This window comes from Larus michahellis, chromosome 2 (assembly GCF_964199755.1).
Source record: "Larus michahellis chromosome 2, bLarMic1.1, whole genome shotgun sequence".
Taxonomy (NCBI): Eukaryota; Metazoa; Chordata; class Aves; order Charadriiformes; family Laridae; genus Larus; species Larus michahellis.
Genome location: NC_133897.1, coordinates 66,434,652 through 66,447,098, shown reverse-complemented (window position 1 = coordinate 66,447,098; position 12,447 = coordinate 66,434,652). Strand labels below are relative to the sequence as shown.

The 12,447-nt window shown below is 37.9% G+C and overlaps 1 protein-coding gene across 8 annotated transcripts in view; it reads right to left on the bottom strand.

The window, feature by feature from the left end:
• Window positions 1–12,447, bottom strand: part of ATP9B (ATPase phospholipid transporting 9B (putative)) — a 169,977-nt gene that overhangs the window by 145,324 nt on the left and 12,206 nt on the right. For 7 of the 8 annotated variants that reach the window (XM_074575765.1, XM_074575768.1, XM_074575764.1 and 4 more), the window contains exon 2: window positions 7,989–8,162. In XM_074575765.1, the coding sequence (XP_074431866.1) occupies window positions 7,989–8,162 (174 nt within the window). Of the gene's footprint in view, window positions 1–7,988; window positions 8,163–9,792; window positions 9,878–12,447 lie in introns of those variants that run through there. The other variant, XM_074575767.1, reaches the window with a different exon arrangement.

Here is a 12,447-nt window from a genome sequence, read left to right as displayed (position 1 = left end):
TTTTACAATTCTGTATGCTAAAGGATAATTTCTTGGCACTTTTTAATACCGGGGGGAAGCGCTTTAATCATGTTGGGAGTCTGCTTTGGGAAAGTGAATCAGGAAGACTGAGCAGACAGTCCTTCCATGAGCACCTACTGCAGCCGAAGCACAGACCTAGCTGGTCACAGTGAAATTTCAGCTAGAACAGCAGGTGAAGTTGAACGTAAAAGAAAGTGACAAATGTTTCCTAGTGAGGTTTTTGAATATACTGACAATTTTTTTGATAAAAAAAAAAGTAATCATTAATAAGCTCTTTTAAGTTGTATTCAAACCAATAGAAAGGATTTTGCTGAGAACAGGAGGGGAAAACTACTATTCAGTCACCTCAGCATTGTTTCCTGGATGAATTCTGTATAGTCAACCTATTTGTATGTAGTTGTACACACCTGAAAGAAAACAGAAAGTCATAACCAACACTGACATGTCAAGAGCAACCTCTAAAACGGAACTAATTTCCCTCTGAGAAGAGACAGATACACTACTCCTTAAGAATACATTTCCTCTCTTGACTCTTGGGGCTTTAAGCACCCTGATCTAATGAAAGGTGTCCCTGCCCATGGCCAGGGAGGCTGGACCAGATGATCTTTGAAGGTCTTTCCAACCCAAATCATTCCATGATTATATGTCTCTAGTAAAACATGGCTCTCAAGATATTTCTCATAAGGAAAGCAAAGGAACTGACACAGTTGCAAGAAATCATAATTGCACAGTAGCTTGTTATAAAACCAAAATAATTTCAGTGAAGTTCTGCAGAGCTTTATCTAGAACTTACTGGGTAATTGAATAACGAATATTTCATTTTTCACACAACAAAAAGCTAGAAGAGACAGGAGTACATGCAAAGAGGAGATCAGAATTCAAAGCTGTCTTGACAGATTGGAAAAACTACCTGCAAAAACAGAATGCAGTTAAACAGGCAAAAGCGCAACATAGTGCATTTACACAGAAATAATCAACTATGCAAATATAGAATTAGAAAAGCATTAGTAGATGGCAGCTCAGAAGAGAGGGACCCAGTTACTGCATGAGAATGATATACATGTGCAAAAAAAAAAGAGGCAGGTATCTGGTCAGCATGGACAGGCATACTACTAGCAAGTCATGAATATATTCCTTTTTCTCAGTCCAACGGCTAGCGAGATCTCAATTGGCTTACAATACCATTTTGAATACCAAAATTCAGACAATCCTATTGGGAAAACAAAGGCCATACATATGAGCAACAAAACAACTACAGGTCTAGAAAGGAGGCCAGGGTTGTCTACTAGATACACTGAAAGAAACAGAGTTGTTCAGAGAGGCTGAGTGTGGACCTAATATGGTCCACATAAAAAAAAAAAAAAAGGCATGTAAGAAACAGCTGCAAAAAGGAAAGGGTCAACTATTCTCTAGGTCCACCATGATTAAATAATGACAGACTTCAGCTATGGCAAATAAATAACGAGGGGGAACAGACATGGAGTAAATGCTTCTAACAACTAGGGTGGAAAGAAACACTTAAGGAGGCTGGAATGGCTACCACTGCAGGGCTCAGATCTGGTTAGATCAGACATGAGTGGCAGGTGCAATTCATCCTGTGCAGGCAAGGAATCCACGGGACGACCTCTCAAAGTCCTTTCCTATTTTTTCCACAATTACAGAATCATGGTACACACAAATATGCAGGGAAGGAAGGCTGATAGTTAGCTTACATCACCACAGTCCCACTTAAATTGTTCTTGTCTGTAGTCCACATTATCCCAAGCCTATTACAAACTAATTTTGCCAAAGAACAAGTAGAATTGAAAGTTGTAGGCTCTTCTTTTTAAAGAAAACTAGAAGTTATGCAATAGCAAAATCATTGCAAGCAGCATTCACTTTGTTATGGAAATGCCACTACACCAATACCCACAAGCTGACATTTAGAACACTTACATTCTAAATGCTGGATTCTTAAGATTTCTTCCCTGAAGCTTTCACTATGGTACGGACATCAATTTGGTTTGATCCTACATAAACATGCATTTTATTTTTGTTACAAATTTAAGCCCATTCAGCAACTTTTCCGCATCACTTTTAAATAGTCACAAAGAATTATTCTGTTGTAAAAATTTGTATTAATTCAACATTCAAAATTCAGCCCTGTTATTTAGTAACATACAAGTCAGAAAAATCAAGTTATCTTGATAATTTCTTAAATTTGTCTTTAAAGCACAATGCACAGCAGTCTTTCTATGTCATGGTTCCACAATCTGTTTAATGGCTGCGAACCTATCCTGCCGCTGCCGAGGTGGCTAGTACCACCCTCCTCCCATAACAAAGGTGTGGATTCTTGCCCCTGCCCTTGTGCTGACACGACTACTCATGCAACTGCATGGGTAAACTGGACCCGCACATTCATCCATCTGTAAACTAACACAGAATAAAAAAGGGGACCATTTTCAGTTAGATCCACCCCTGATTTTTAAAATCTATAAAACTGCAAAAATAGTTGAAACAACACAGGCTACTTGCTTGCAGGAGAAGGTGGAACAATTCCACTCGGTGCCAGCTTGGATTTACTCTTGATAAAACTGCTCATGGAATTAAAGCTTTAAATGTATTAATTTCCAGAGCAGGGGGTGGTGAGGACAAATGGAAGAGACAGCTTTGCTGTATACTAAGAAGTGTCCAGACACATCTGTAGCAAAAAAGTTCCAAGGAAAATATTCTTTTCCAGGGAAAGCAAACAAGCACACCAGCTTCTGTCTAAAAGCCCGTAGACTGAAATTTCCTGACAGCCTTTGAAATCTTGCATTGCTTAAGTCAGTTTTTTAATTTCAACGGTAAAAAGACTGAACATTTGACTAGGCACAGTGGCTTTTGTAGAAGAATTTCCTCAGACACTGATGACTTTTCTATTGCTAAAATTAAATATTTGAATAAAGCAACTGAATTATACTGCCTTCCCTGCCATCAAGTTTCATCTTCCTGAAACTACTTTTTCCATTACAGATCAACAGAGAATGTGAAACAGATGCCAGAATGACCATTAGTTTAGCAAATGCCAAAAAGTACAGACATAACAATGATGTCTGACTTGGAAACAATTGTTATACCTTTGATAAAAGGGATTTGACTGACGCAGAACTAACAACACTAAAGTTCTCAGACACAAGAAAATATCAGATGATAGAAATATTACAGGTTGTGCCCAAATCAGTATCGTAATGGTTCAGATGAGTTTTACTACCTTAAAAGTAAAAATCAGTTTGATTCTGCCATTTACGGTCTCAGCAGTAATCACTGTTATATCACAGGAAGAGTAGGAAGTGGACATGCTGGCCTCAAAAATCCTAATCAATTCACATTAATTCAGATTTGTAAGAACCATGAAGTCTACCCAATATTTTTGAAACTCAGATTAATTTGAGAACAGATTAATTATATGTTGTGTGTTGATTAATGTTCCCCAATACAGAAACAATTTTTGTGCAATTTTTGTATGGATGCTTTCGTGGGCTTTTTGTACCCACTAAATTTGTGTGAACCAAACATCAGGAGATAAATCAGGATAGCGTTCTCCAAGCTTCAAGTATCCTAAAAACATAATGTTAGATGTAGCATGATCAAGACACACTTTAGATTTTCCTGGAATCTTTAATGTAAAAGGACACCTTATGCTATGGATTCAGTGATTAAAAAATAAATAAATAAATAAATCACAATCTTACGTATTGATTTAAGCATTTATTTCAAATGCCCTTGCCTAGAAAATTCAACACATGCACAGATAGCTTTTTTTCTTAAGCTAGTATAAACCATGTTGCCTATATCAATAGAACAGATTGCATATATGAAGAAATGAACTAATTGATAAAAGAACTTTAAGGTATATCTATTAAATGGCTTTTTTCCAATCTGCTTCCTAATGTATCTGTTTTTATTTGAAGGAGAAATAACCGAAGTCTTAATATTAGTAACTGTTGCCATATTAAAAAAACAAACAAACAAAAAAACCCTGGAGTAATTGTTAAATAAGAACCCTTAACTTTTTCATAAATAGAGCGCATCTCTTCAAGTCAAAAGCTAAAGTAAAAGTCTCAACTGACTCTGCAGTTCTAATAATGAAGGCTTTTTTTATTTTCTCTTTTCATTACTTTTATCCAACAAGCTTAACTGCCAGTATCTTTCACAAAACAGCATTTTCATCAGAAAGGAAAGATAATATAAAAGCTCTATATTGTCTGCAAGGGTCAGCTTTTCCTTATTAGGTTTTAAGTAGCAGAAACTTGTTCTGCAAAGAAAACATACTGTAATTATTGTACTCAACAGGTAGCTTCAGTAATCAGGCCAAAAGCAACACAGTGGTCATGTCATTCTTAAAAGATCAGCATTTTCCCATGCTTCTGCATAACAAATGCATTGCAGATTAATTGAAAGAGTACAGGCCATCTTAGAGCCCAAATTAATCCGAGCATTTGATATCCCCTTCACTTCATATGGAAATGCCATTCAATGGCACCATTTTCATAGGGACAAAGTGGTTTTTGATAACAAGTGGAATGTAAATCTCATGAGAAAGAAATCAATCCAGCCCAAAGAACTCCAGAGTATTGATCTATGTGCATTATAATTTCACAAGCTTGAAGAGAATTTGTAAGTTAAAGGGGAAATGATTACAGCCACAAAACAGCTGCTATATCACAAAGTTTTCTTTTAACTGTGCTATGAAAGCAAAAAATAAGCAGTTTCTGAAGTTAAAAGTTATACTGATTGAATTAAGTCTTCAGTTTGTTCAAAATCAAAGACATTTGATTATTTTTTTTTACATTGCAAATGTAAAAAATGTTTAAAGAGCTGCAGATTTGCAACTAAAGTTCACACCATTCAGTTCCAAACAAGACTATTGTCTAAACAGAAGTTAAAAGCCGAATAAAGAATTTTTACAAAATCGATTTTAATGTACAGTGAACTCTGTCACACATTCCATATTTGTTCCTGCCAAATGGGTGAAACTTTTTCAATCAGTTTGTGATGTAGCAACAAAAATCTATAGAATATAAAATTCTAAAGCTGCAAAGTAAGAGATGGAAAACTTCCTCTCACAAAAATGAGATTAATCCTAACAATGCAACACAGACCAAAAAATAAAACCACAGAAACTAGCGGGTATGGGGGGGTTTTGTTTGGTTGCAACAAGTGATTTTGAACACAAACACAAGACTTTCACTGAGAATCCAGAAGAAATCAAGGGCCCCCTGAGCTTGACTCCAGACAAATGCCTTGTCTTTTCTTGTGTTCATCTTTCTGTCACAGCTTTGAAAAATTTACTTTAAAGCACAAATGGAAATTCTGGATGTGAAGTTGAGATTTCAACCTCATCCATTCTCAAGTATGAGATACTAATTTCCACAAAAACACAGTGAAATTTTAAATTCTGTTCAACTGAACAGGTTTCAGACTGCTGTTTAATCTCACATTACTCTTAAAAGAATGCAGTTTGCCTTCTGGAAATAAATTTCAGTTGTTTTCATAGCACATATATTCCACCATCAACACACATGGAAATTGTTTTCTTACATGTCCATTTCAAGTGTGAACGAGTCAACACCCAGCTCTATGCCAAACTGATACTTCACACAACATAAAAACAGCATAACTCATTCTACTACACAGTGTAAATAATAACTGCATGTATGACAATGATCCTTTTCAATGATCCTAGGCAACTTTATATCTTCTCAATGATCCTAGACAGCTTTATGAACTGCAAATAGGTATTTCAAAAGCTCTAATATTCTGTGGGCCCTGGCAAAAATTCATAAAGTTTTATTATAACGAGAAACCATCAAAAACTATATCTTAACACTGACTGCACATCCCTGACTTTTATCAATAACAAAGCCTCAATGGTGCTCTCAGCCCAGAAAAAAACTCCTTATCACCACAACAGGTATTTACGTACTCACTCAGAAGTGCTCACCCAGGCTGAGGTTTTTATCCAACCTGACTGGACCAGTAGATAAGATACCACGTGATTCACTTTCTTTCCAGCTAATTTTCCCCATATCACATAAGCAGATGTCTGCAGCTTTCTTGTGGGAGTATCCTCTGCCTGCCAATACTCTACAGAAATTTCAAGTTTCTGCTAGGATCTGAGGGTCATCTTTTCTTTTTTTTTTCTTCAATAGAGATTTTATTTTTTCCATGAAAGAAGAAAATTATCTGCTATGATGTTCTGTTGTAGAAAACACTAATGCGATTAAAATGCCTCTAGGTATAAATACAATACTGAATAGACTCTTTATTGTACACAAATTCAGTTGGGGAAATCAGCAAAGCAGAAGTCATACTTCTCCTCTAAGGCCTCTTTCTTAATGAGGGCTTTTCTTTTACACACCTACATTAGCAGTAACGTATGTGTAAGACATAGCAAAATAATGAATCCATAATGCAGTTTCCTTGCTCTCTTCATTCTCAAAAATCCATCAAAAATATAGCTCAAGTGTTTTAATTAGGAAGTTCTAACAATTTGAAAGTTTCTAGGCTTTGAGCTCCACTTAAAGCTGAGATCTACCTATCCATTTTAAAAAGCACACAAGAACATGAAGTTTTACAATCCTCAGCATCAATGACACTTTCTTGTGACATTCTCTTACAATTGTTAATTAGTTCCAACATAAACTCATCTTAAAATTGCCTACTTCTATCAAAACACTGTAAATTCTCTGTCAGGGCAACCACAGGGTGCAGTCTTTACTGGTCTACTTGTTTTCATGAAACTTACAGGAATGTAATCATCATAACTAATACTCATTAACATTTAAAGCGCCGAACTCACCTAAAGTGTATTGTTTGAAAGGTATCTCAATTTTAAGGTATGTCCAAAAGATTCACAGCCTCTTTAAGTATTTTTAAAAGTTTTTTTAAAAACTACAATGGTAGTTCTGTAACAGAAATATTGCTTCCAAAAAGCATTTACGTATACAAATGCTGCTTCTGTAAAACTTTGCTACCTTACTTCTTTCCTGCTACTTTCCAAACACTTATTCAGTATAATAAAATTACTAATCCAAGAGTTTTTGTTAAATCATTATAGAAAAAAAATCACTACAGATCATATTTTTTCTGCAAACAGTAAAGGTGTATAATGAAATTATTTCAAAACTAATGATGCACAAATATAGACCTCCTGGAATTTATTAAGTGCCATTAAACCACCTGTGAAGACTTCTATCTAAATCAGTTCCAAAAGTCATCTGCCAAAAAAATCACTCATCATTTAAGTCCACTGAAAACTCTTCACTTACTTCACTTGACTGATTCTCAGATTTTATCATTCAAGATAGAAAAAAACCTGTGATTCTTAATCATCCTAATAGCAATTTCTGTATTTGGAAGTTTGCTAGCAATTCATTAGAAAGTTACTATTCCAAGGCAACTGCATACAGCAGAGTTTAGCACAAAAAGTTTTCTAAATAAGAACCCAATCACAAAAGCTAATCCCAGCTGTAGTTCACTGCAAGGCCACCAGTTACACATATTCTTTAACCTTTAAAGTTGAAGTGTTAACTAATCATCAGTTAATGAATTTGCTTTTTCTTTTCAGCAACAACAATAAAATTTCTATATTGTCAACTTAACACACTAACGCCCTCTACCCCGATGCGGTTTTGAGTAGAAGTGAGGACTAGGCTTAGATGCTGTATTATGGACCTCAGACTAGTACAAATTCAGTGCATGATCTCTCTTAAAGGCCTCTTTCTTGCAAGTCAGCAAAGCAGACAGAAGAAACACACAGCAGCAGCTCTTAAGAACTTTTTTTATTAATGGCTGGTAACATCCCAGTAGGGAAAATGCCGGCAAAGCAATCAAAAGATGCACGACAAGCCAATTATTGTGTTGCTGTACTCTGCACATATCACACAATACACAGTTACTATTTACTGAATTTGTTTAATAAAAAGTACTGGTATGCAACAAACCTAGTGCAAAGGAACTTCCAGCCACCGCAGATAAACCATTCTAAGCCTCTTCTTCTTTGAGAAATTCTGGCTCTTGGTAGAGTATGGTAATCACTCTCATCATTTTCAAAGCCTTCTTCTGACATCATTAACGGCATTTCATCCAAATGAGAGGACTCATCTTCCACTTGGTACCTGGCAAAATGAAATAAAAACACTAAATAAATAGTCAGTACATCACTTTTCATTACCGTGAATCTCCTAAAGTAAGAAGTTAATTTTTGCCCTATGGAATTTTATTAGAGAGATATTTTCATCTATACATCTCATGTATTTGTGCTAACACATCAACAAGAAATTCTAATTTGAGTTAAAAATGCATAATACAGAAAAAGGGTCTGCAATTATTCTAGGGAAATTATTGTTTATTATATAATTTGTACATACAGAGCTGCAACGTCATACTTTTCAAATGATTCTTTGTAAGATTTTGTTAGATAGAATTTACTAGGCAAAGTTTATAGCAGAAGCAAATGACTGAGTTTTCACGGAAGTACAGACTTTAGATTTCCACTGAGCTTCTTCAACTTGCTTTCCTGATGTCTGTTCCTGTGTGCACAGGCCTCTGAGTCACACTTTCTACACAACTCATCAGTATCTTAGTTTTAATTACTAAAACATTATAGTTACTTTTATAATTCTACACAAAAACATTCAGCAAGTCAAAAGAGATTTGCATGTGGGACCTATGGAAACAACACCAAGCTAACAATGGTCCTTTCCCCTCCAGAAACTATTCTCCACTTCAGTTTTACATTTCTGGAATGTTTTTTATGCCAAGACAGGAATATTTGATCAGAAAATTCCACTAAGTGCATGTAAATTGAGTGACTTATTCTGTTCATATTTTTATACCATTGGGAAGATGATTGTAAGAAACTGCACTATTACTCAAGTTTCCTTTCACAGACTATTAAAAGGACTACTAAGTATATTAATTAGAAGAAAATTTTTGAAGGGATTAAACATTATAGTCAAGCAAAGATCATCTGCTTGTATGCAAAAACACATGCAATAACCCTAATCAATAAAAATGCACGATACAGAAGATAAACAAAACAGTCAGAAAAGCTGGCTGCACAAATGCTTACAAAATATGTGAAAATTGTATCAAACAACAGAGAAGCAAAAACTCTAAATATATAAACACATTACTTGACACTATTGGTAATGGTAGTTAAGCAGTCTTTAAATAGGAACAGCTGATATAAAAAAAGTATCTGACCAAAATAAATCAAAATATATTCTGCACAAGTATTTTTAAAATTTCTCAAATATTTTACGGTTTGGAAGACTAGCAGACTACCATTAATCTATTCTATATGTCATATAATCTACCTTGAAATTATTCTTGCACTGGGAGCAGTAAAGAATAATTCCTAGAGCGGGGGGGGGGAACCCAAGAACAAAAAAAAAAAAAAAATCAACACCACACACAACAAGAAAAAGGACTGAGTCACAAAAAAAAAATACACGTTTGGTACACGTATTAGTAAGTTTGACTTTTATGAAGCTGTACTGTACAGTCATGTCTTACAATGTGTGTCCTAGGACTGTCCCATTTTCCCCACAGCAACCCAAAACCAATCTATATAAAAATAGTAATTAACAAAACCAAAAATCCATTCCCTTTGTGTGAGAGAGCAGCTGGAACACATGGAGCTCTATCTGGGGACAGATGAGGAGCAAACTGTGAACTTCTGGGTTAGGACTAAAGAGAGGACCAGTAAAGGCAACGTTATAGTGGGTGGCTGCTACAGATCACCTGAACAGGAAGAATGCAGATGAGGCTCTTTACAGACAAACAGGAGCACCCTCACATTCGCAGGCCCTGGTGTTCATGAGGGATTTCCACCACCCTGGTATCTGCTGGAGGGACAACACAAAAGGACATGAGCAATCCTGGTGGGTTGTGCAGTGCTTTGCAACAACTTCATCCTCCAAGTAATCAGAGGAGCCAATAAGGAGAGGTGCTCTGCTGGACCTCACACTCACCAAGCAAAGAGGGGCTCACTGGGGATGTGAAGGTCAAACACAACTTTGGCTGTAGTGATCACGAGATGGTGGAGTTCAGGTTCCTGGGGGCAGGGACAAGGGTGGCAAGCAAGCTCACAACCCTGGACTTCAGGAGAACAGATTTGGCCTTTTCAAGAACTGCTTGGAAGAGTCTCATGAGATAATACTGTGGAGGGAAGAGGGGCCCAAAAAAGCTGGTTAATATTCAAGGATCAGCTCCTCCAATCTCAAGAGATTTCTATCCCAATGAATAAGAAGTCGGGCAAAAACGTGAGGAGGAGCTCCTGTCCAAACTCAGACACAGAAAAGAAGCACACAAAGTAAGAACAGGTAACCTGGGAGGAATACAAAACCATTGTCCAAACATGCAGGGAGAAAGCTAGGAAAGCTACAGCCCAAGGAGAATTGAATCCGGCCAGGGATGTCAAACATAAGAACTCTGTAAGTACACAGGTGACAAGAGGAAGAATAGGGAAAATGTGGGCTCATTGCTGAATAAGACAGGGGACCCAGTTACACAAGACACAAGGCTGAGGTACTGAGTGCCTCCTTTACCTCAGTCTTTTTATGTAAAGACTGGCTTTCAGGAGTCCCAGGTCTCAGAGAGCAGGGGGAGGGGCTGGTGCAAGGAAGATGAGGATAAGATCAGAGAACACTTAAACAAACTGGATATATATAAGCCTATGGGCTCTGAGGGGGTGCACCTGTGAGTTCTGAGGGAGCCGGGCAGATGTCATCACAAGGCCACTTTCGATAATCTTTGATCAATCATGGCAACTGGGAAAAATGACTGGAGGAAAGCAAATGTCACTCCTAACTTCAAGAAGAGCAAGGAGGACCACCCAGGTAACTACAGACCTGTCAGTCTCACCACGATCCCTGGGAAGGTCGTGGAGCAGCTCATCCTGGAAACCATTTCCAGGCACACAAAAGACAAGAAAATCATCAGGAGTAGTCAGCATGGTTTCACCAGGGGGAAGTCATGCTTGACCAATTTGATAAATTTCTACGATGAAGTAACTGGCCTGGTAGATGAGGGGAGAGCAGTAAATAGTGTCTACTTGGACTTCAGTAAGGCTTTTGATACTGTCTCCCATAAAACCCTCATAGACAAGCTGTTGATGCAGCAGCTGGATGAGCAAACAGTGATGTGGACTGAAAATGGGCTGAAGAGTCAGGCCCAGAGGGTAGTCATCAGTGGTGCAAAGTCTAGTTGGAGGTCAGTAACTAGCAGTGTATCTCAAGGGTCCGTACTGGGTGCAGTCCTGTTTAACATCTTTGTTAGTGATTTAGATGATAGGGCAGAGCACATCCTCCTCAAGTTTGCAGATGACATAAAACTCAAGGAAGTGTCTGATAGGCTAAATGAGCACACTGCCATCCAGTGTAAACTTGACAGACTGGAGGAATTGGGTTGACAGGAACCTCAGGAAGCTCAGCAAGCCAAATTGCAAAGTCCTGCAGCAAGCAAAGAACAACGTCACACTGGGAGCCACCCAGCTGGAAAGGAGCTTGGTAGAAAAGAACCAGGGGATCCTGGTGGACAACAGGTTGAACATAAACCCAGCGATGTGCCCTTGCCACAAAGAAAAGCTACTGCTTTCCTGGGCAGCGTTAGGCAGTGTTGCCAGCAGGTAAAGGGAGGAAATCCCTCCTCTCTGCCCAGCACTGGTGAGGTCACACCTGGAGTCTTGTGTCCAGTTCTGGGCTCCTCAGTACAAAAGAGGCATGGACATATTGGAAAGAGTCCATTGTAGGGTGGTGAAGATGAATAAGGGAGTGGAGCATCTCTCCTGTGAGGAAAGGCTGAGAGGGCTAGGACTGTTCAGCCTGGAGAAGACAGGGCATGGGCAGAATCTTATTAATGTCTATAAATACCTGAAGGAAGGCTGCAGAGAAGACTGAGCCAGGCTCTCTTCAGTGGTATCCAGTCACAGGACAAGAGACAACAGGCACAAACTGAAACACAGGAGGTGCCATCTGAACATCAGGGAACACTGTTTTACCATGAGTATGACTGAGCACTGGCAAAGGTTGTCCAGGGAGGCTCTGGGATCTCCATCCTCAGAGATGTTTAAAAGCTGTCTGGACACGATCCTACACAACCAGCTCTATGTGGCCCTGCTTGAGCAGGGGGCAGTTCTGCTAACACAGAACAGCACCCTGAGCAGTATTCACTCCAAAATCTTGACCGACAAAATCCAATATTTTAAAAAGAAAGTAACACTACAAACACCAGGACTATGGTATGAGTATGAAAGGCACCATCACTGGATTTGCATTTTCTCAACTTACTGTATATTTAATACAAAAAACCTGAAATAATTTCCTTTTCCCCTAGATTTCCGTGTTGTGCCCTCTTCTATACAGGATATTAAAGCATTTATTAACCTTTTTGGATATC